Source organism: Ornithodoros turicata, chromosome 7 (genome assembly GCF_037126465.1).
Source record: "Ornithodoros turicata isolate Travis chromosome 7, ASM3712646v1, whole genome shotgun sequence".
NCBI lineage: Eukaryota > Metazoa > Arthropoda > Arachnida > Ixodida > Argasidae > Ornithodoros > Ornithodoros turicata.
Window position 1 is genome coordinate 26,996,032 of NC_088207.1, and position 25,142 is coordinate 27,021,173.

Genomic DNA, 25,142 nt, shown 5'->3' on the forward strand with positions numbered 1-25,142 from the left:
TCGAGCTCGTTTTCAAATAAATACAAATAGAAATCTCCGGAGTCTGGCTGGTCCAGCCGGTCCGTAACGAACGTGTGCGTTCCGTTGATCTCTGTGTTTGCTGTGAGTAACACCTTGGAGATATACTTATGAAGAGCACGAAATAGTGAAGAAAATGGTTTGACGGTGCAGCGCAGCTGTCTGTTTTGTGTGTGTGCCGCTACACACAGTTCCGTCCACCATTCATACGTGTTGCTCGTGTATCAGGTAACCTCGACTGTGCTATCATCTACCTTCCATTACGTCATGTGTCATTTTCTTATCGCCACTGAGTCATTTTCTCTACATCGTGAACTGCAGTATTTGGAATATATTGCACCAGAACAATTCTTATTCGAGCTGTCTGCGATGGGAGTTCGCACGTAGGTACCGCACGCGTACGACATATTTAACCCCGCGAATCTCGATCGTTTCCCTGCACATTTCATAAAAGAACTCGGTATAACTAGTGTGCTCTCTTAACTTTCGGTCATTTTAATCGTGCCACCTCTTTACTTCTGTCTGGGAAGCAAATCGTTCATTTAGATCAGACGTCAGAACAGGTTTTGTCAGCGTTATCGGTTTTGTATACCGAGCAAGTAATCTCATCAAATTGGAAACCGGGTCCCCCCCTTGTCACTTGACCGTTCATTGTTCCGCACAGGTAACGGTGGTTCGGATGGAGGCAGTTCTCTTGCCGCCACAACTGGCAGGTGTTGCCAAATCTCGCTGCGGGTTCCAGTCCAGCACGTAACATAATCGAGTACGCCAGATATTCCTAGCAATCTGTGGCCGTGCGGTGGAGTATAGTCGCGTCGCGGGTCAACAAATCGCACGATCTATGCGTTTTGGATACGCGAAAGAAGAAAGAGAAACGATTTCGGATGCGGCGTCACGCTTCGGGGAGTTCACTTTTCATGTTTCCCAGCGACAAAAGCTGTCTGTTCCTTATCGCATGCTTCACGCGGTATTAAACTGCATATGAACACATTCGAAAACCGTGCAAAACAAGGAAACGACACGGTGCTCTGCTCGGGACATTTTCCTATGCACGTCTTCGAATCAGTGCAGAGAAACCGGAGAAACACGGTAGTAGTAGCGTCACGGGGATTTACCCTAGTGCGAGACACCGTATGAGAGGCATCCGCGGTAAAACCCCGGCACAGCAGGCAAGCATTTTCACTAATATTTTCGTTACAGCATCAATACAGTGTCAGTATGTGCGTAAGCTCTCTGTACGGCTGTCATTGTACCCCATTGTGGACAGTATTTACTGAGTAAAGCCACAGCAGCGGACATTCTGTGTGCATTAGCAGGTATACATTGGATCAGTTTGACAGCATGCCTCTATGAACAGAGTACTGAAAGAATGGTCAAAAGGCAAGCGGGCTGGTGGCGTAGATCCATAATGAAAACCTTGAGACAAGAATGACAAGGAAATACAGTTGAGAAGAAATCTGTTGGCTCTTTCTCTGTGTCCCACTTTTTCTTCTTCTTCTTTTTTTTTTTTTTTTTTTTGTTACTTAAATTGTGGTCTCTGAAGTAACCTTCTCAGCTACGTGTAAGAACTTGTTTGTGTGTTTTTCTCGTTGTCCCCACTCTAAGGTGCTTTCGTAACGTAGCAGAGTACATTTTGTTTGAAGAATTATTCCTGGCATTTATCAACTAAACCAAGTTCATGTGGCTCAAACTTGGAGGTATGGTTGGAACAACATTTTATGGGGCAGGGGTCCTGACAGGTGAAATCTCCTCTTGGTACCTCGTGTGAGGAGGGTCCCATGACAAGTTGTACATTATTCCCAGGATTTAGGAAAGGGTTTCAATACACCACCTTATACCCCTGCCACACAGGCATGAAAAATGACATTAAGTGCGTAATGAGCTAAGTCTTAATGTCATTCGTGCCATGCTATATGGAGATATCTAATGGCATTCATCTGAATGACAGTTCCTGCGTAATGAGATTGCCACAACTCCTTTACCCACAAAACGCATACCCTTGCTGCCATTGTCTGAGCACAACTTCCGTAAAGCCACTCTGTACTACGCACCCCGCAATTATTTTATAAATTACACAAAAAACAAGCATTATTTTTGGCAAAATGCATTGTGTAGTTAATGATTGCTTTTGGCATAGAGTGCTGCCTGACAGGCAAGATGACAACAGCTTTCCGACGTAGTACAGACCTTCGATTATGAAATAAAGCAAATTTTCTCATTTTGTGTGATATTATGGGTATTTTCAATCGCTTTGAACACGTTTATGCTCTTTAATTACCACATCACTTACGCGGCTATGTGGGAGACCTGCATCGACATCAACGCGTTTAATGTCATTCCAATCTCACGTGTAGCACGACCATCGTAAAAAATTGCATTTGGGACCAGACTGACATTACACGCTAATGTCATTTTTTCTGCCCGTGTGACACAGTCTGTGGCACTGCTGAGGAGCATCCTCTCAAAATGGAATACAGTCAAACACCTTTACAACGAAACTCAGGGGACAGCAAAAAAAATTCGCAGTAAAGGTATTTTCGTTAAAAAGGATGTCCATTATTGGACCTATAGGGCTCCAGCGGGACCACCAAAAAATTTGCTGTAGTGGTATTTTCGTTAAAAAGGTGTTCGCTATAAAGGAGTTTGACTGTATCCATCTCGGACAGTGGAGTGCTCCTGCTTCATAAAGGAAGCTTCTAGCTTCAAAAAGGAAGAAGGATGTTATCCTCGGAAGATTGCTACTTAACCCCATTAGCCTTTGCCCTCAATTTTGTAAAATTAAACAATTTTTGGACCTCTGTGGTTCTTTGCAGCATTGTGACATGAGTAAATTGCGTAGAAGCAACGTTTTCATTACATTTTGTAACCACTCTCTAGTTTTCTTAATACCTACAGATTACGCGTATCTTTTCTCAGATTTGCTGCTGTACAGTGCACTGCCAGTGACATGGCTTTGCCCATGGACAGCGCACAGGTGTGGGCCCCAGATGAGGCGGATGGCTTCAAACTGGGAAGAATAGTAGACATCGGGGGTGAAACGGTCACCGTTCTACTAAATGGCACCTCCCAGGTTTGTGTGATCTTTGCTTTGTTGCAGTCGGTTGATCTTTTTTGTCCGAAAAGGGTGTAGCTATGCAAAAAAACTAATTCTTTCTGTATTGTGCAGACTATCACAGCACCCTATAGGTGTGTCCACACAGCTGAGGAAGATTCAAACAAGGACGTGGATGATAATTGTACGTACATGTGGTTGAAAACTCCTTTCCTTTCTATTATTGATCTACATATTGCTGTCAAAACCTAATGCTGTGTACTGTGTCCTCAATCATGTTTTATTTCGTGTTTCAGGTGCTTTAATTTATTTGAATGAGGCAACGTTGTTTAACAACATAAAAGTGCGCTACAACAAGGACAAAATTTACGTGAGTTGACTTCTGAAGGGCACTATAGGAATAGACACACTAACATTGCCGTGCTTTAATAGATAGATAGCAGCATTAGGAGGTACATTAGTAGAAACAGAATGTTAAAAAGTGCATGCACTTAATCCAGAGTGAGAGGCAAGCAAGCTGATGTAATGTTGTGGTATTGATGGCAGCAGCATCTTCCTGCGCTTGAAGACGACTTAAAAATGGCGATGCAAAATTTAGTCCTGTCTACTTCTTCATGTCACCATCTCTAACCATTCTCAAACTCTGGGGGAGGGAGGGGGAATGCTGCTGTCAACACTGGGCCCGGTGCTTGACAACCTTGTCAGTATCGTCACAAATTTTAAACCAAATGCAACTGAATTTTGAATAAAACTACATTACATTAGTCCGATTAGTAGGCAAGCCATCGGTTAGAAGCGGCTGCAAGGTAATCAGTTCAATTTGAGATGTTATCTCTTCCATATCTCACAATATGAAAACACAGAATGTCGAGATCCTCTGTTTTGCCACTGATAGCTACCTTTAGCAATACAGTCAACCGTCAATTCCTAACTAGAAACAGTTAGATCATTCATAAATTCAGATTTTGAACGAGGAAGGGAAAATGTCTTGTCCTACGGGGCACTGTTCATAATGCAAGGAAATTTGTAAATTATGCATTGACTGTATTAGTAATTCCCCAAAATTAGTTCAAATATCTTGCACAATGGATGAATGATCTTGGATCTGTACTACAATTTTGATATCTGCACTTTCTTCACAGACGTACGTGGCAAACATACTGATTGCAGTAAACCCGTACTACGAAATTCCAAGTCTGTATTCCATGGATGCCATCAAGAGGTATCAGGGCAGGTCCCTAGGTGTATTGCCACCTCACGTGTTTGCTATTGGTGAGTGCTTGCCAGCAACCCTCTTTTTCGTCACTCTTGCAACGCTGTATTTCGTTGTGTAGCTGACAAGGCGTTCAGAGACATGAAAGTTCTCAAGCAAAGTCAGTCTGTCATCGTGAGTGGTGAATCAGGCGCAGGAAAGACTGAGTCGACGAAATACATTCTGCGTTACCTATGCGAGTCGTGGGGTAGTCATGCTGGACCAATTGAGCGAAGAATCTTGGAAGGTGAGCCCTTTTTTTATACGTGTTCAGTGCATGGCCTGAGGTTTTCATGTTGTCCCAACACTTGCTTCAGTTTGCACCTCGCGTTAAAATTATGTAGGGGTTAAGCTGGGTTGCTGTCTACGAATCACTGTTTTGTCTTGTGTGTGATCGCCCGGTGTGCTGCACAGAAGCACAAGAATAAGGGGAAGCATCCACGCAAGTGAAAGTAATGACTAAAGTGGCCTAGCTGTGGCCAAGTTGAATACACATGAGCACAACATCACTTTAGAATTGGAATCTACGATTTGAGCGAAAACAGGAGCGGCCACATCACCGTTGCATACTCGTGTACGTCAAACGCCCTACTGCTGTTTTTCGGTTGCATACACCACCAGTTGCAGTATGCTCGTGTTGACAAAACATGCTGAATATTTTCGTTACCAGATGCTGAGAAGTATAGCACTTGGTGTTTTCCCAAATGTGACATGAATAACCTGAAATATTCTAAAGAAATTATCGAAAAATGCACTCCAACTTTTATTACTGCCAAAATAATAATTCATGTTTTAGTCTCAAAATTAGTACTAAAAAATTATATTTTTTATAGGAAATAATTTCCTGGTAATCACGTGCCATACTTCCATAAAATTAAATGCTGGAAATCAGAAACCCCAATTACGATGTACACGTATTTGAATTTGGTGAAGACAGTGCGACTCTGCAGTCAGATAACATTTATTCGGATGAATTTTGTTGTAGCATTTTATACATCGTTTAATTGCTTGCAGCAAACCCAGTGCTTGAAGCCTTTGGGAATGCCAAAACAATGAGGAACAACAACAGTAGCCGCTTTGGAAAATTCATTGAGATTCACTTCAACAACAAGGTAATTACAACTAGCAATCCTAGTTCTGATTTAATCAGTGCTTTGTTGATCATCTCCCAACCTCTTCCCAAAAGTGCATCTCATGCTAAAAAAAATCCTCAAGGACAGGTACGCTACAAATTTCAGTATCTAAAGATCAGTGTTGTTGAGAAAGAAATTGAATGGAATGGATGAGGGAGCATCAGCGGAGGTTTCTGTAAAGCAAACATTATTTAGTTTTTCCCAGTACGCCTACTGCTTCGTACCAGTGCTTATTCAGTAAGCGCTGTTTCAGAAGGCTGCAGCAGCATCTGTGAAAGAAGTGATAGGAAGTTTTGAGATACAGATTTCCATGTAAAAGTCAGAACTAAAGAGCCTTCAAAGTTGTAGCATTTTGCATAATCCAGCATTTTGCATTCCCTTCTCTTTTTCTTTTTTTTTTTTTTTTTTTTTTGTTATGAAACTATAGAAGTAATCCACTTGTGTCAGCACCACTGATTTTGTGTGCAGCGGACATAAAATCCTCTAAGTGATGATACCATTGATGTCGCAAAAATTGAGTTTGTCATATCTTCGTCTCTTCTTTACTTTGCTTCACTTCTCACTCAGTTAATGCCAGCTGCAGAACATTTGAAAAATGCTGGGCAGGTTTTCAGCAACAGCTGGGACCCCAAATAGTAGTAGATACTGAGCACATAGACATGCACACACAAGGAAGCTTCATCCATTTTAGTGGGCTTTTCCCAAATGGTCACCCAACTGTCGATATCCTATGAATATCGGAGATCTTCTGGGCAGGTGTTCTTTTGATTTGTATTACAGTAAGAATTTTGCAAAGCACTGAATAGGTGAGGGTGAGCAGAGTGCAAATAGTTCAACTGATCATTGTGGTATATTTAATTAAACAATGAGACGCTTTCCTTTTTTTTTTTTTTACTTGTCTTCCAGTGCAATGTTGTTGGTGGATTCATTTCTCACTACCTGCTGGAGAAGTCTAGGATTTGTGGGCAGACAAAAGGAGAACGTAACTACCACATCTTTTATCAGTTGTGTGCGGGGGCACCTCACGAATTGAGGCAGAAGTTGAGGATAACGAATCCCGATGATTTCCATGTGAGTGAAGGTCATTAATTTGTACGTTGTACCTTTATCTCCTCTGCAGCTGAACTTCTCTTACAGAATTAATATCTGTCTGCTAATGTAATTGTTTGTGATGTTTTCACCCGACTGAGGTTTATCGTGCAAGATGAGTACAGCCTGAAGTTTTCAGGAAGTATTTTTTTTCCAAATTCGGGGGGTTAAAAATCTGGGAAATAATCATGTGCTCTAAATTCATGCAAATTCGTGTGGAAAACCTTCCAGTATGCTACATTCGGGGAGAAATTGGGCTATATTACTCAAATTAATTGTACTGGTGTGGTACAAACGGTGATGTAATTGCATTTGCTGCCAAACAAGCTAGTGTGTGTCCCTATAGATGTTTCAGTGAGTGCAATTCGCCAGGTAAAAATCGGGTTTCACCCAAAAGTGGCAACCTTCAATTTGGGGTGCAAATTCGAGGAAGAATCGGGTTAAATCCTAGAACTTCCGGCTCTAAATTAGAGGACTTTCTGTTCACAAACACGCGGCGTCACGAGACTACCGGTTTGAGGATATATTTTGCTGTGGTTGGCAAGAAGCGGGAAAAACGCGTCCGCTGATAAGGCTGATAAGGCGGATGGTGCCCACCAGCATGCTCTGCGCTGTGTCGTTATGTAATCAATGACGTAGGGGTGCAGGTCATCTATAAGGACGCTCAACTGAATGTGGCTCCCCCTGTGCTCTTCTTTGCCAAGATCTTTCTCACATCTCAGTGTTGTAAAGCATTACACTGGCGTACTGGCCCCATATTTTGAAGCAGAATAATATAAAGGCAGGCTTCCATATTTAGTGTTACCAGCATTAGCTTTATGTGCTACAGTGAAAGCAAGTTCAAAGTTGCTGGTACATCAGCACTCACTTCTGCGTATGTGTATGTGGAACCTCTCCCCAGTTGTTTAGTGTTCTCTGTGAACATCCAGTTGTGCATTAGCAAATGCAAATGTTATTAAGCTGATGAAATAACTGAATTTTAAGGCAAATTTTTAATGAAGCTAAGCAATTTTCCGTCATACGTGCTGTGCCATGTCATGCATTGCTACTTGGGGGAAAAGAAAAGGCAGGGCCAGCATGGGACTTACTTAAAGGATTTACTTTCAAGAGTTCTTAACAGATTGTTCCAAACATACATTCCTCCATTGCATATCTATGCCTACATGTTACGAGTAGAATCTCAAATTTTACTGGGAACTTGCGAAAGCATTATCTGGAATGTTGCTGCATGCGCCTGTCCACTTGTTTTGTAGAATTCCTTATTTGCAGGGCTTAGGCCTAGTTTTTGCCACAGGATATAGATTAACAAACCAAATTTTGCGGCTATTTTTTTGCCATCTCTTGTCTAGTATCTTCGCCACGGCTGCACTCAATACTTCTGCTCGTCAAACTCTGACAAACAGTTAAACAGCAACCACAAGTCTCGAGAACATAGAGAGAAAGGGCCATTGAGGGACCCTGTGATTGACGACATCAAAGATTTCAGTGATTTGGACCGTGCCCTGAAGCTCATGGGTATGTACGCATGCGTCGTGCAAGAATATAATTTCAAAATGCAAATTAGACAACTAAGTGAGCTATCATTAGTCATTACCTAAATTTATCTACTAGCCTGCTGATGTATAATGATATAAATAGCCCATCCTTGTATGATTGTAATCAGTATTACTCGTCTTTTATGGAGAGTGTGGCTTTACGAAACCCGTCATGTTAGGATTGTCTGATGAGGAAAGGATCAACATCTATGTGGTGGTGGCAACTGTACTGCACCTTGGCAACGTGACCTTCGAGGAGTGCCCCGATGATACCCGCGGAGGCAGTCAGGTAGCAGCTACTTCTGAGCCTTCTCTCAAGGCTGCCGCTGGCCTAATGGGAGTAGATCCTGAAGAACTGCGGCAGAGCCTGCTTAGCAGGGTCATGCAGACGAGCAAAGGAGGCCACAAGGGCACTGTCTACATGTGAGTTTATACTCTCAGTGCTTATTTTGCTCCACTCAAAGCTAATAATGCACCTTGTTTGTGGGTTCGTTCTTGATTTTGTGACCTGTACAATCTGCTGCTTAGAGCGATAATCATTAAATTAAATTAAATTAAATTAAATTAAAAGCGGTAATTTCCTCTGTGTGAAATAAGGGAGCAAGAGAAACTTATTTGTATTGTGTTTGCTTATTTGTATTTCTGTTTTAATATGAATATTTAAAAATTAGGAGATTGGCTGGTCCATGGCTTTGCAGTAAACATAAAGTTTTGTCTGTTGTGTTGGGGACATTTATTGCACGAAAATGCTCAAAGCTATGCATACTATATGACACCTCATCCTTTTGTTTGATTGTTTGTGTGTGCGTGTGCGTGCGTGCATGTGTTTATTGCTGTACTGATCGGGATGTTTGACCCTTGAACCTAGAAATGATTTCTTCTGTATTCAAGCCTGCATGGAATAGTCACAAACACTGTGCACTTGGACTGCATTAACAACTTGTTTTACAAATGCCTATGGCACCCATCCACCACTCAATTTGTGTTTGCATAACTGAGAGTTATGGCTATGCATTAGCATGTTCAGTTTCATGTTGTGCCATTTCTCAGGGTGCCGCTGAAGGCATACGAAGCTCACAATGCACGAGACGCCTTGGCCAAGGCCATGTATGCCAAGCTGTTTGACTTTATTGTGCAGCGCATTAACCAGAGCATCCCCTTCAGCTCTTCCTCCCACTACATTGGTGTGCTTGACATTGCAGGATTTGGTATGCTTTGGTTTGATATTTCTGTTGTTTTTAAGCTATTCCACCCATTAATTTTTGTGTGCTATGCCATGTCCTGTTTTGTATTGGGCTACGCTATCATTTTTAAATCACTGAGGGGAAGCCACAGATTTCTAGGGGCTGATTCCCATTAAAGTGGCACTAAGGTGCAAAAATTTATGCTCGCAGAATGAATGACCTTGACACGAGCACATAAGGAACGAGACTCGTCAGTTGCGTCACTCATGGCTTATGATTATGAGTGAAGGAAACTGCAATATGTATATACGCTTTCCCCCTCATTCTCAAGAAGCGCAACAATGCCGACACACCTCGAATTTGTTTTCTCAAACGATTTCCTGCGATGATTGGACAAATTGTTTGAAGAGACCAGTGAGAGCCTGCTCTGGATTGTTGGCCTTCCAGAGAAGGTGAGGAAGAGGGAAAGCATAAATTGTGGTTTCTTTTTTCTCATAAATCACAAATGACACAACAGACCTACAGCACTGCATGGGCTCAGGATTACCCGAAAGCCTAAGCATGACCCAGCCCATGGGCTGGGCTGGGTAAAACCTTCTCTTTATTGGCCTGGTCCGGACTCTGGTGACTTTATGGGTCCGGGACAGGCCCGGGCATTGCTGGTCCTAGATTGGGACCCCCCTGTTAGCCAGCCGTGGCAAACTTTTACAGCCCGCTACACTGGGCCGGGCCGAGCTGGGCTGGGTAGCATAGAAATTTCTCGGACTCTCGCCAGGCCCGGGAAATCTATAAATCGGTCGGGCTTGCGCCGGGCTGGGTATGAAGCAGTCAGGTCTGTAAATCAGAAGAAGGCCGGGGATCAGGCTGGGCCCGGACCAAAGAATGCGTCCCGTGCAGTGCTCTAATCGGACCGTCCCGTTCCTTTTGTGCTGGTGTCAAGGAGAAAGTTTTTCCACAAAGAGAAACAGAGCGAACATTCTCCACAAGGAGAGATTTTTATACTTTTGTGCCCCTCTACTGGGCAGTGAATGCAAAGTTGCATGTGATTAGCCAGCAGAATGTGACATTGAATATAGCACAAATTGACTGATGCCCACAACTGTCCACTGATCTTGCAAACGCTTGGCATGCCAAGACCATTTTTGTTCTCGGGCATTTTATTGTTTGACTAATGTTGGCTACCAAATGATGCTTATAGAAATGAAATAGGTTACGATTTCTTTACAATGCTTTACATTTACTTGCTTTTAATTGGAGAAATCTAACATTGTTAGTGAGGTGAACTAAAAGTTACAAAACAGATTGGAACAAAACTTGTAGTTGTGTTAAATCACGATGGAAAATATTGAAATGGAAAGCAACTAGAGTTGCGTGATAAGTGCAGATATAAATTTATTTGCACTGCTGCATGATAGTTGCCTTATGTGGTTTATGTTCTAAATGTTGCTTTGAAAAACATGTGAAAATATTTCCTGTGCACTTATGTTGATGCCTTACATTATGGCCTATGTTTTCTTTTATATTTTTCCTCACATGCCGAAAGTCACACTTGCACGTTTGCATGATACCCGCTTCACGTTTTCCCCCTTGCAGAGTACTTTCAAGTCAACAGTTTTGAACAGTTTTGCATTAATTACTGCAATGAGAAACTTCAGCAGTTCTTCAATGAAAGGATTTTGAAAGAGGTACCGTAATTCACTAAAATTTTCGGTTAGGAAAGTCTCTAAATGACTAGTTTGTACTTGTTTCTTTGCTGATGTATCTTGACTTGTAGCAGTCATACGTTGTACAAGTATTGCTGTCATTGATCTTGTAGGAGCAAGCTCTGTACGAAAGAGAAGGTCTACGAGTGAAGAAGATAGAGTACGTTGACAATCAGGACTGCATTGGTGAGCCTATACTTATCAATATTGAAGTAGCTAAGCCATGAGAAAGATACTTGGTTTGAAACGACTTTATCGGAGGTTTCCGAACTTGCTGTGCAACTTTCCTATTGACACTTGGGCTCTAATATCGACTGTCTTAAAAAAATGCATACTTAATTTCATTTCGTTAATTAATTATACGTAGTCAATTAGAGCTGGGCAAATAGCAAAAGTTTTGCAAAAGGCAAATAGTTCACGAATATTTCACTTGCACTGCGAATCGAATCAAATAATCAGAAAAGGCCCAATTCGAATACCTCATGGTGAAATACTTTGTGGTGTTGTGCTCATTAAATGATGTTCTGCTCCAAACATGCGAGCCTTTTCACCCAGCATAACATATCGTGAGGGAAGGGCCCCTCTGTGTTATGTATGGTAGACTGCATTAGTGGGACGCAGACTGCTTTTTGTGCATCTCCTCATTTATATGTTTACATTGTGAACTTCCTATGCTTTTTTTAGAAACTGCACATATTTCCATCCGTTACTGAACATAACTCTCAAAGTTGGGAGTACGTTTACTGGAATCTGCAATGCCCAGAGTATAGTGTTGACCATGAGCTCACAAAATTTGTAGACTTTAGTGACAGAATGTTGTAAACAGTGTATAGCAAGCCTCACCTAACGCTCAAGTGTAACGAAGTGAAGCCGACTTGCAGAATGGAGCCACGCACCAAAAGAACAATAGCGGCAACGTGAAGTGAGCTTCACCTTACTCTTGGATGTAACGAGGCGAACCCCACTTGCAGAATGGCGATAGCGATATCTCGCTTCAGTACTATTAGAAAAATATTCAAAAAATATTCAAAAATTTCGAAAACTGAAAATAGGTTGCGAATAACATCCGAATAGCATGAGATATTCGTTTCATATTCGAAATTTAGAATATTCGCGCAGCTCTACAGTCAATAGAAAGAACACACTCTTACTTGCACGAGACACCTGCCAACAGTATGCAGCCAGTCTCGTTTGGTCACAGTGTGCCATTATTCTCTTGTCCAAGTTACATGTAACAGGCTTTGGATTTTTAATATTTACTGCTGCTTGCTTTTACACGATTTATTTATAATTTTTATTACTAGATGGAGCAGCAAGCTTGCAATTGTTGAAAAGTGTTGAAATCACAAGTTTACTAAACAATGCAGCAGATGCTGAAAGAAATACTTGTAATGTTTGCATGTGACATGTTTTACTTCATTAATATGTGCTAATCCCATCAACTTCAGCTATTTTTTGTTTATTTTTGCTCGTCAGATTTGCTGGAAGCCAAAGGCACAGGCATATTTGACCTGTTGGACGAAGAAAGCAAGCTTCCCCGCAGCAGTCACACACATTTCACTGCTGTGCTTCACAGCACCCACCAGAAGCATTTCCGCCTGGCTGTGCCGCGCAAATCTAAGCTACGTGATCACAGGGAGATACGAGACGACGAAGGGTTTCTTGTGCGCCACTTTGCTGGTGCAGTCTGTTATGAAACGGTATGGGGAATTTGTGGTACTACTGTTTCTTATTTCGTTTTGAAGGCTAATAGCTGCTATGGCATATTGTGTCACAGGTATGTACAGTGTAATCCTGTAAACACAAGCTCAAAGAGGATTGAAGATTTGTTCAAATAAAGCAGAATTCAAACTAATGCGAGCCCCTCTGAACGAGGGCCTGATGCGCTGGCAGCGCATACTAGCTGCAGTGGAGACTCGTCATGGCTTGCTAGGCCTTGCCGCACATTCAGTCACGCAATGCAATCCTCTATACTACTGAAAATTATTTCTTTATAGGCAAGCATAGCTCTGGCCTGAAAATAATCTGTTACATAAGTTTGCATTTGTTTCTTAAGCCAAGACGCTATCAACATGACTTGCAATGTTGAACTCAACCCAATCATGAACCCTGTGAACACTATATGTAAAGATATTGATTTTGTTGACTCTGTAATCAATGTGAAGGGTCTTCGTTGTTTTGCTGGCCACATGTATGTGGCATTGCTCCGTGCTAGTTGCATTTGCGTGCGCTGTTATCTTCCTTGACCCTCTTTCAGCTGGCACAAGTATTACCTTACAAGTAATAATAAGTACAGCCTGAAGTCTTGGGGAAATATTTTTTTCTAAATTTGGGGAGTAAAAGTCGTGTAAATAAACATGTGCTCTAAATTCATGCAAATTCAGGTGGAAAACACTTCCAGTACGCTAAATTGGGTGAGAAAGTGGGCTCAGTCACTCAAACCAACTGAACTGGTTCGGTACAGATGGTGATGTAACTGCGTTTGCTGCCAAACAAGTTAGTATGCATTCTTATGGACGTCTCAGTGAGGGCAATTTGCTGGGTAAAAATCGGGTTCCACCCTAAAGAGGCGACCTAATTCGGGGAAGAATCGGGTTAAACCCTAAATCTTCAGGCTCTAGTAATAAGTAAACGTAACACCAACAACCTACTAGGAAATGTGTATCTGACACATGGCAGCACGCTGGCTGGCGTGGTCGGCTGATCCATCTTTGAAAAACTGCTGAATTTCAAATTAACGGGATTGCACCGTACAAGAACGTCTGCTTTCAAGTAAGTCGGTCTTGCCATTTCCTTACGCTCTACATTCCTTTCACAGGCGAAGTTTTTGGAGAAAAACAACGACGCACTTCATGCATCTCTAGAAGGCCTCGTGCTCGAAACAAAAAACAAATTCCTCCGTAGCCTGTTTGGAGTGGGAAGCCAGGGGTCGTCTCCCACTAAGGGCAAGCTCTCCTTCATCAGTGTTGGAAGCAAGTTCCGCAGCCAACTCCAAGAGCTCATGACGAAGCTGCAGCAGACTGGAACTCACTTTGTGCGTTGCATCAAGCCTAATCTCAAGATGGTGGATCACCTGTTTGAAGGGGGACAGATACTGTCTCAGCTAAAGTGCTCGGGAATGACTTCGGTGCTGGAGCTCATGCAGCAGGGCTACCCGTCACGCGCACCTTTCGCTGATCTCTACAACATGTACAAGTGCTACCTCCCACCTGAACTTGCGCGGCTTGATCCCAGGCTGTTTTGTAAGGTATGACGAGCGTAAATTTCATCTTACGATCTTCACATAAAGTATGCTTAGGGTTCTTCATTTTCGGGTTTCATGATTTTTCAAATTCGGGAGGGAAAAATCGGGTGCTATTTACGCACAAAAAATGGGGGAGAAATCGGGCGCTATGATCTCTTGTTTGATAAGTCACCGGGGAATTGCTGGATAAAACGAAAGGCATATGAATAGAGCCTGAAGTTTTCGGGGAATATTTTTTCCTACATTCGCGGGGTAAAAATCGGGTAAATAAACATGTGCTCTAAATTCATGCAAATTCAGGTGAAAAAACTTCCCGTACGCTAAATTCGGGGAGAAATCAGGCTCAGTTATTCAAACTAACTGTAGCAGTTTGGTACAAACTGTGATGTAACTGCATTTTTCTGCAAAACAAGTTAGTGCATTCCTACAGACATCCCAGTGAGGGCAATTTGCCAGGTAAAAATAAATCGGGTTTCACCCTAAAGAGGCAGCCTTCAATTCGGGGAAGAATCGGGTAAAACCCTGAAACTTCAGGCTCTACATATGAAACAAGCCACTGCTCTGACACTGGGACGAGATACAATAATCTTTATATTTCCGCTCGGAACTGGGATAGTGAATGACCGCGGTATTTCAAACACCTGCCCGAGCTCCACAAAAGCTCGTCTGACTCCCGCAGGAGGGGATCATAAACGGAGGACAAATAGGTTGTCACAAATAGCTCTCTTTGCTGATATTATGATTCACTTTTCCGACGGTTTACCGAGAGCGACAAGTTGAAGGACCGCAAGGATTTCGGGTAGATATCGGGTTTTACCAGAATTCTTGAAAATTTGTTCGGGAGGGGGGAACTATCATGAAAAATCGGGTTTAACCCAAAAACGAAGAACCCTAAGTATGCTGGCACTAATGGTGCAATAACAGACTTGTCAAATCACGAAATTCAGGATGACTGTCTCGAAATCTTTTTGTATATTTAGAGTCCTGGGAGTAAAAGCTGGACCCTACTTCTCACTTTAAAGTTTGCGTAGTTTGTGGTTGAAAATTTAGTCCCATTCAACACACTGATAATGTTTTCTTCATACTACCTTTCTCAGTGTGAGGAGAGAGTTTTTGCATTTTATACAGTGGCCACATCCGTACCGTGAGGTGGTTTGGGCAAGATGAGTTCGAAGCATGCCAAAGTTGTAATACAGCTGAGGTTCAGTGTACAAAATGCTGATAAGTTCTGCACCATAGCAAGTGCCCAGATTTTCTCTTGACGTAACTTTTAATCTATACCAGGTGTAATGTAATTGATGTAATGTAAATGTAGGTTGTAATAACGAACCCACAATGTACAATGAATCAGAATGGAACAGAATGATATTTTAACATCAGTATCACTTAGTGTTCACATGTGTGTGGTACCCAACTTGCATCGCAAGTCACCCAAAAATGTATCTCTGCACCATATTCGGTACACGCCAAATTTTCACTTTTCCCATTACTTGAGATTTACACGAGAATATACCTTGTTTTATTGTGCTGCATCTGTGTACCCTTGTTGACCGAAGCTACATTACTACTGAATCAGTCAAATGTTCAACTACCTCCTTTCTCACTCTTTTGCAGCTCAAAAGTAAAGCATAATCATTCTTTTTGGGCTGCACTGTAGCTATCAAAACATATTTGTAGCGGCACTGTACTTCAGTCTTTTGCAAAAAGAGAAAAAAGAATCTCAATTTCACATAGAGCATTCTATATTTTCCCCAAGTTTTTTAAACTAATAAATTCTTTCAAAAAATTTCAAAAGCATGTTCTTGTGCTGAAGAATGTTTTTGTGTCTTGCCTAATTTTGTTGCAGCAAAATATGATAAAGCTTGCAGGGGCATGATGGCTCACAAAATAATTTCCTTCAAAGAGTACCGTAATTTCACGAGTACAAGCCGCACTCGCAGATAAGGCGCGGACAGTACGACGCGACTAATTTGTGGGACAAAGGAGACCATAGAGGAGAGGCGAGGCAGATTAAGACACATGGTGATAGCTGCGCGAGTTTCCCGTCTGAACAATATAGTGATAAGATACAGCGGTTCCTGGAGGCTTAGGTGTGCGGAGAGCGGTTTTAACCAACCGATTAGCAACGGGGAGGCTTAAGTTAAAAACATATTTTCTGTCTCAATAAAATTGTGTTGCAAGTGCAGTGTTTCAGTGTCTCTCATCGTTTTTTAGTCCCCGTCTTATTGCACTGCTTTACCGATTTTAATACATTGCATATCTAATCCTGCACTGCGCATGACGCAAAGCAAAACACAGCCGACTGTGGTTCCTTTTGGAATTAAAATGTGTGTGTTTTTTTTTGTTTTTTTCCTTTTAGGCACTCTTCAAAGCTCTTGGACTAAATGAGAATGATTTCCGGTTTGGACTGACAAAGGTCTTTTTTCGACCCGGAAAGTTTGCAGAGTTTGACCAGATCATGAAATCAGATCCCGACAACCTCGCCCAGCTTGTACGCAAAGTACAGAAATGGCTGCTGGCCTCTCGCTGGAAAAAGGCTCAATGGTGTGCATTGGCTGTCATAAAATGTGAGTTCATTGAGCAAGCCTGTCCCAGTTAGCACATCACTTAAAGTGTCTCTATGGACTCGTACAAAAAAAGCTATTCCTTATTATTCGTATTCTAAATCAACCTCATTCAAAGACATTGTACGCAAAGGGGTTTAACCCTAAAACACAGAGCCCTAATTGAACCTCTGTATGCAATAAGGAGATAAGTCAACTTATCCCCTTTTTACGATTTTTGCTGCAATGCCATCTACATCCCAGTATGTACCTGCCAAAGAAAATTTAGAGCCCTATTGCAATTTATTGGCTCGCTATAGGAGGGTAAGAAACGGGAAATGCATGTGTGTAAATGGGACGGACAATCAGATCAGGCCCCTTTTCGCAGTATGGGATTATTCGACTTATCCCCTTATTGCATACAGAGGTTCAGTTATACTGTCTGTGAAATATTGCTGATTAACTAAATGTCTGCAGTGAAGAACAAGATTATATATCGTCGGGAGAACCTTGTGATGATCCAGAAGACTGTGAAAATGCATCTGGTCAGGAAGAAGTACAGGCCAAGGTAATATGGCCATACTGTCATTAATGACAGTGTCAGTACTACACCAAAACTTACCAATGCGAGCCTGATCATTCCATTCTCACTGATGTTTGTCTTACAAGGTACCAAGGCATAATGAGGCTTAAGGCAATCCTCAAACAAGTGCAGCACATGTCTCAGCTGCTTGCTCAGTTGAAGGACGGACAACAGAGCAAGCTTGAGGTCCAAGCCTTGGAAGCCAAGATCAATACTGCAATCAAAAGGATAAAGGTATATTGTGTTATATATGTATGTATGTATATATGTATAATATATAGGCGAATGGGAAGGGGACACAGCGACGGATTTGTGGTGTTAATAGAATACAAAGAAAGGTTTATTTTACATAGGTAATTAAAACATTATTTAGGAAATGGGGAAGGAAGCTCCTCCTTCGGGACAGTATATATATATATATATATATATATATATATATACATGTACAGTATATATATATAGGTTAATGAGGTTGATATATCAGACGACTGTGAAGTTCAATAGAAGTAAAATAATAAGACTTAGACAACAGATTACAAGGAAGTTAACAAAATATACATGTAATTATATATGTATATTGAATATGTTTAAGTCCTCAAATATGTAATATAAATGCTGTAGTGGTGCAAATATATAGGGTGCATAACCTGACCACTAAATGCAGACAACAGCAGTAAGCTATTAGCCACGCATATCCCGATAAAAGCAGTTCTATGGGAGGTATGAAATGGAAGCGTTGGACTGGTTCACCTGTTTGAGGCTGTGAACCGGTTCGATTTTTGGCTTGGCCGAACCGGAACTGAACTGGAACAAAATCTAAGCAATGTGAACCCGAACCGAACCCGTATTTTTTGCGGTTTGACGCCCTGCATTCAAGTATATTGTATAATATTATACCGTAGTCATCGTTTGTTCTTCCATAACCTGGGAGATAACTTATGCCTTCTATTAAATGCGCGATTTTAGGAGGGCAGCTTAACAGCCGATGCCATAAACAAGGAACACACTGCTTTGATGGCGTCCGTAACTGCACAGACAAGCTTACTTCAACAAAGGCTCCAGAAACAAAAACTGGCTGAAGAGCAGGAGCGTATCCGCCGTATGCAGGAAGAGATGGAACAGGCTCAGCGCAAGAAAGCGGAAGAAGAACAGCGCAGGAGAGAGGAGGAGGAACATAGACAAATGTGAGTGTGTGAGATGTAGAATTTTAGCATGCAGCGTTTATCAACACACAACTTTGGAAGCAAATTTTTATAAAAGAAATTTTTCCAATGTATGCAAGGAGTGAGGCAAACGAATCAAAATCGAAATTGAAGACTTATAGTTGCATGCAAAATTTTCAAAATGCAAAAAGTGCACAAGTGCCTGCAGTGCTAAAACTTATGAGGTCTTCGTTTGGTATTCCATTGGTATATTTGGTATTTTCTGTTATACGATATGCTGCTTCAGTGTTACGGTGTGAACGCCACTCATAACCACTGTTTCTTTGCGGCGCTAACACTGAATTAGAATTAGAATTTTTTTTCAAAGCTACAGTATGATTAGCACCACTGGTGCATTAGTTTCAGTTATACAGTTCTGCATGTGAACTACATCCTTACTGAATGATAATGCTCATGATCATTGATCAGCTAGCAAATGAGTCATTTTTCCCCATGACTCCTGTTCCCTTAAGCATTATGGCTGCTCAAAGTTTCCAAGGGTCAGTTTACTCAACTTAGGCACAAATAATTGATTTCTTCTCTAGGAGGATACAGATGGAAGCAGCTAGAAAAGCAGAAGAAAAGGCTAGAGAGTTGGAAGATGCAAAGCTCGCTGTAAGTGTCATTTTAATGTGTGTGGAAGTGTACGAAGCTTGAAGATTAGATAACTCCCTTTCTCTTTCTGCAGAGAAGCCTCCAGGAGAAACTTGTGGTAGAACAAAAAGAAGAGATGCTGAGGTAGGACTTTGTGATAGCAATGTATAGAACAACACTGGAGAGATCTGGTCCCCATTTTTGTGTTCTATTAACAACCTGGTAAAACTCAGCAGTGCTGGTTGTCATGCAGGAACCAGCAGCTGGAACAGGAGTCCCGGGACCACGAGCTAGCATTACGGCTTGCTCAGGAGAACAACAGTGTAGTGGATGATGTGATCACCCCAGTGCTTCCTGTCAAGTGAGTAAGAACTTTTGTGTGCTCTGTTGTAACTGTTTGTACCAGTCTACACAGTACTGTGGCTCATGTCCAAGGCTGTTACATTAGGAGGAACTGGTTCGCCCATCATTTGTTTTTGCTGTGCAATGACTCCATGAACGGTCTCACTGGCAGTCCATGCTGAACAGCCCCACCTGTACTACTAGACCATTCCTGTCAGTGTTCAACTCCAGTGCCGTGTGGAGTTTCCTTTGTTTTATACATGAAATACCCTGATCTACCTTGGTTCACCTTGAGTCACGTGCATGAGCAATTTTATCTACTTCGAATGCTGTGCTGTCTGTCCTGTCGTTGTCACCAAATGGTAAAATCGACGCATTTAAAGGAAGAAAGATCACAATCTAATACATAAGTGTAAATTTTGACTGCACAAAATTTCTGTCCTATCTTGGTCTGCAAATTGTACATTTTCACATTTTCAAAAAGGCTACTCTGCAAAAGTTGTTCACTAGTCGACGCAGCAACATACAGCAAGACTGCATGCATGTTCCAGCTGGTATACTCAGTTTTAACTGGCACTCGAGAAAAACTCAGTATAGTAGTTATATCACTGTCAAGGTATAATTTATGTCCGTCACAGTTTCATAACGCTAAATATGACGATCCTCAAACAAACACATCTCTGTTGTGACTGCTGTTGGCTATCTCACTGGACAGACACAACTTTTTATCACTGTCCTTTCAGATCACAGACGAAAAATAAGGATGGCAAGTATGACCTGTCCAAATGGAAGTATTCTGAACTTCGGGACGTCATAAACACATCCTGCGGTACGTGATTTCGTTTATTAACTTGATTTTGCAGTCTTTCCTTTTTACATAAAGCCCATATTTAAAAACTATATACAGATCTGGAGCTATTGGCCTCATGTCGGGAAGAATTCCATCGTCGTCTTAAGGTCTACCACGCATGGAAGAGCAAAAATGCAAAGAAGTCAGGACGTGACACTTCGCATGAGAGGGTTCCATCACTGCTTCGAAATGGAGGTAGGACTTCAGATGAGTTTCGAGGGAGCGGTGATAAGTGGGTCGCAAGAAGAACAAAAGAGTACACATAATAAGTGCTCTAAAGGAGGTGGCATACTAAAGCCTCTTCAGGAACTTGAGCATATACGTGACTATATATATAGTGCTATATATATAACATATAGTGATTTTTGGGTTCGAATCGAATAGTAAAATCTTCTACTAACAGTAGCGAGTTGAATAATGTCAAATACCACACAAAAATTTGTGCGTATTGCTGAATAGTAAGCAAAAGCTTGCATTGAAACCTGGTGCTCAGTTGTAGTTTGTGAGACTTACTGCGAACTATATACACATATTTCATTGATGAATACTGTCACCTAGAATTGTGCTAGAATTGTCCTGAAAATTGTAATTCCAGACAAAGTAGCTGGCTGTGTGATTAAATCACTCTTTCTATGGCGTCATAGCTGGTCCAGCCAAAGCTCAAACTAATTAAACTAACTTAAACATCCCCGCCAACATTTGCTAAAATATTTCTCAAAAGTGGCAATTTTCAGTGATCCCTCAAATCGCACTTTTAAACCATGCCTGCAACCCCGCGGCACTTGCAGAAGTGTAAACTAGGCTTCGCCTGATGCTCGGAGACATGAGGCGAAGCCAACTTGCAGGATATCGTCAAGTTTGCACGCACAAAACTGTAAAGTAAGCTTCACCTAACACTCAGAAGCATGAGGTGAAGCCACCTTGCAGAATATATTTGAGGCGCAGAATTGTAAAGTAGGCTTCACCAAACGCTCAAGAGGCATGAATTGAAGCCAGCTTGCGGAATTCCGAATATATTTGAGTAACGATGAGCATCAGTTCTCTCATATTTGAGTATTCGATGAAATGTTATTCGGTTCGAATGGAATAGCGCGGTACCGGTACGAATATAGAATATTCGCACACCCGTAATATATATACATGCAACTCTCAGTAGAATACAAGTCCAATCAAAATCAATCCATAGTCTTACTATGGGTCCGCTGATAGCAATATGATGTACAGTTATACTGCTACCTTCCCACTGAAAATACTGTTTTGCAAGTGTGTTACAATATCCTATATGGAGATAAAAGTGATGTGAGCGTTTCTGAAGCTTGCCACATCCGCAGTTGCAGCATCTTCCCATACCGCTGGCGGCGGTGACGCAGACACGCGGCAGCGTTACTTCAGAATTCCCTTTCGCAAAGATGGCACCAGTAGTGGACTGTGGCTTGCACACTTTGACGGCCAGTACATTGCACGGCAAATGGAGCTGCACGTTGGAAAACCTCCAGTGCTGCTGTTGGCAGGTACGAATGGTAGATTTCATCTCTACAAGTTTATCACGTTTTCTTCTGGTGTCAATCCGTGTGACAGGCTGCACACAAGCACACACAAAACGTGGCTCTTCCTGAAATTAGCCTTAAACGGGCAATAAAAGAGCCTCACAAATTCATTTCAAATTACTTTAAAGGCTGTATTCACTTCGTATTGTGTGTTATAACTCTAAATTCCCATTCAGTTATGAAATTACGATCGACCTTCTCTCGGCACCACTCCGCACATCGGAAAGTTACATTGCCAAACGTGTGCATCACTGCGGAGTGGTTTTGCTTTAAAGAAATGGTGGAACCTATACGGTGAAATGGTGTTGGTCACTCGCAGTTGCTGAGGGAGCTTTACGGATAATTTGCTGCATCAAAACATTTCTCATTTATGGCAGTTGAACGGTTTTTGAAAATGCCACTACGGGCTTGGTGTGGCATACATATACAAATCCACGGATACACAACAGGCTTGCGAGTGCATGTTCTGTTGCACGATTGGCTGCCGTCAACGATGGTATTCTTTGTGGATCTTTCAAAAACGTTTGTGACAAACTGTAATGCATCGTATAGTGCTTGCTGAAACTCCACCGAGAGCATAGTTTGCATGGCTAAATGTTTGTTACCGCGATTCCTTTGTTGGTTTTGATCGCATAAATGCGCCATTGTGCGCAAATGTGGGTACCCACCCCCTGTACAATATGTGCATGGTACAGTGAAACTTCTCTGGTACGGACACCCGCGGGACCAGGGTTCTTGCCCACTAAAGGGAGGTGTCCGTACGTGAGAGGTATTGGAGTAAGAGCGTTAATGTTTACCAGAAGAAACACAGCTGTCCGTTGTAGGGGAATGTCCGTCTAGGAGAGATGTCCGTAATGGGACGTTTCACTCACGACCTACTGGATTATAACAACCATATCATAATTGGCAATCCCTATGAGGAGCCCGTCCGCACGATCCGCCCGTGAGATCTGCATAATGATTGGACAATGGAAATTTGAATTTTGAACGTGCAGAAGCAGACATACGACTACCGTAGCAGACGACAGCAACAGCTCCTATGAAAACGCGTACAATGATGATAACAATCGACTTTAGAATGAAATGTCTTCTGTGAGACATCCACCGCTCGTACAGAAATACTAAGTCAAGAGCAACGGTGTGGGCGTAAAGTATTGTAGAAGTTGAGGAAGCAATAACCGGGCCGATGAGTAGCGCCACCGCTAGCTTCCAAATGCGGAGCTGCAAAGGGATGCCTATGACGTTGTCGTTATAATCTAGTAGGTCGTGGTTTCACCGTACAATGAACCACATCATTCGACATGTCATGTCCCCTTTAATGTGCACAAGACATGGCACGATTATCTACCTGAAAAATTTCAACAACTGCCTATGGGCTACGGTCTTTCAGGAAGGGACGACATGCAAATGTGCGAGCTCAAGTTGGAGGAAACCGGTCTGACCCGGAAACGAGGTGCAGAGATCCTGGAATACGAATTTGATGCAGAGTGGAACAAGCACGGAGGGGCACCTTATTTGCCACTGTCAACACGGCAGAAATAGCTTATTGCATTTTTTGCCTTCTGTTAAGTGTGTTAGGTGAGAGAGCAGGGTTTGTGGTGCATTTTTTCTGTCAATACTGGCTGATGTTGCATATTTTGTGCTTAATTTCCTTATTTATGCCTACTTAGTATGAAGTTTGGAAGGAACATCAGCTGGAGGCAGAAGTAAACAATTTCTTTTTTTACCAAGGCTACCTTGGAAAGATCCTTTACCTATGAACAGGCTGCTATGTCAAAATATTCGTAGTCATTTGCACAGCTATTGTGTTCACGTTCCATGGAAGCCTAGCTTCCTAGTTGTTACTGTAGGCACTTTTCATTGTGCACCTTACTTTGGTATTGTGCAACCATTTCTTACAGGATTCCTTAGAGGAGACTAACAAGTGCTATCTTGTTTCTGCCATGACAGCTTTCCTCCTTTTGGTGCTATGTATTCTTGTAAAGGTGGACTGGTGTGCACTTTCAATAAACGGTTTTGAAAGACCTAATTGCATTATCTGCTTTGAATGAATAACGCATTTTATTTGGACATACTACGAGCTTCTGTTGGAGCTCGAGTGGGCAACCATGTTTGTAACAAAACAAAAATCAATGAATGAAAACTACAGAGTTGCATGCAATGTGATTGATAGAAACTAGTATTGGGCAAAACCTTACTGTGTCCCGTGGAAAAGTTAGCAACAAAAAATGTGACGTGGTTACATCGTATTTCTTCTTACTTCGTATTTCTTTCTTCTCGTATACGAGCAGGGGCACCCTGCTTAAACCCTTTGCTCATCCTCAACAAGCTCACACTGAGCGCATTATCATCAACTGTTTCGAAACTACTTTCATGCATACTGATTTTCATTCATTGTTCCCCCCCTTTTTTAGAATATCAAGTCCACATTACGTTTGACTGAGTTGTGTTCTTTTTCTTGGACTAACCACATATATTCCACATCCCCGTTGTCTGTTACCGACGCATGGCAGTGCTTTTGGACACTAATTCGCAGGCTCTAAACCTCATCACCCCTCACACAGCTGCTCATGGCAACAGTATTTGTCATCAAAAATGCATTTCTAGTAGGTTCATATCACCAGATAACATCATGGCTGGAAAGTAGTTAAGCTTGGAAATCTCCAAAGCTGACCGCTGACAAAACATTAGAAAAGTAGAATTCCCGTAACTGTGGAATTGGAACTGTGAAACAATCCAGGAAGGTACGAACTTAGTGTCAATAGGAGATATCCATTCTTCAGGTAATATTGATGAGGTGCCTCAACGTACCCCAACACTGGTTGATCTAATACGCTGCCCTATCTTTTGTCTTTAGTAGACAGACATTATTAGAATTGTTTATTAAACGAAAAGTTCTGAGTAAGAAAATAAGCAAGTAGAAGAGATATTTGGATAGGGTAGTTGTATAGCAAACAGTTTGCCCCCTCAGGCTGGCAGTGGTAGGTGTGGAAGTACCCCAACAAACTTCTGAAGGTTCTTTCTACGTTCCTGAAGCCAGCTCCCATGCAAGTGCACATAGGCTCGCAATCGTGTTTTTAAAATACCCACGACAATCAGGGCACATGACATGTCTTTCAATAAGAGTACCAATTGCGCTGAAAACATAAAGAAGGGCCAATTTTATTTCAAAGAAAATTCAAGCACGAAAAACGTATTCAACAGGTAAGGATTTTGTCAAGGATCGTTCAGAACTAGCCACAGCTTTTTTTTAAAATTGCCACCGGGACAA

General features: G+C 41.9%; 1 protein-coding gene across 4 annotated transcripts; it reads left to right on the forward strand.

Moving 5' to 3' along the window:
• On the forward strand, positions 1 to 23,898 carry LOC135400728 (unconventional myosin-VI-like). Of its 4 annotated transcripts, none has more exons than XM_064632598.1 (26): positions 1 to 102; positions 2,935 to 3,088; positions 3,185 to 3,254; positions 3,367 to 3,440; positions 4,213 to 4,342; positions 4,405 to 4,569; positions 5,337 to 5,434; positions 6,362 to 6,526; positions 7,894 to 8,059; positions 8,259 to 8,502; positions 9,130 to 9,287; positions 10,857 to 10,948; positions 11,080 to 11,152; positions 12,443 to 12,666; positions 13,785 to 14,213; positions 16,570 to 16,777; positions 17,231 to 17,321; positions 17,423 to 17,570; positions 18,303 to 18,520; positions 19,084 to 19,153; positions 19,227 to 19,276; positions 19,386 to 19,493; positions 20,218 to 20,303; positions 20,382 to 20,519; positions 21,656 to 21,835; positions 23,262 to 23,898. In XM_064632598.1, the coding sequence occupies exons 2-26, from the start codon at positions 2,966 to 2,968 to the stop codon at positions 23,411 to 23,413; spliced, it is 3,660 nt and encodes a 1,219-aa protein (XP_064488668.1). In that variant the 5' UTR covers positions 1 to 102; positions 2,935 to 2,965; the 3' UTR covers positions 23,414 to 23,898. The 4 variants fall into 4 exon arrangements, with proteins under 4 accessions (XP_064488668.1, XP_064488667.1, XP_064488666.1 ...); XM_064632597.1 differs by having other exon boundaries at positions 21 to 246; XM_064632596.1 differs by lacking the exon at positions 1 to 102 and adding an exon at positions 373 to 401.
• The last annotated feature ends 1,244 nt before the right edge of the window (positions 23,899 to 25,142 follow it).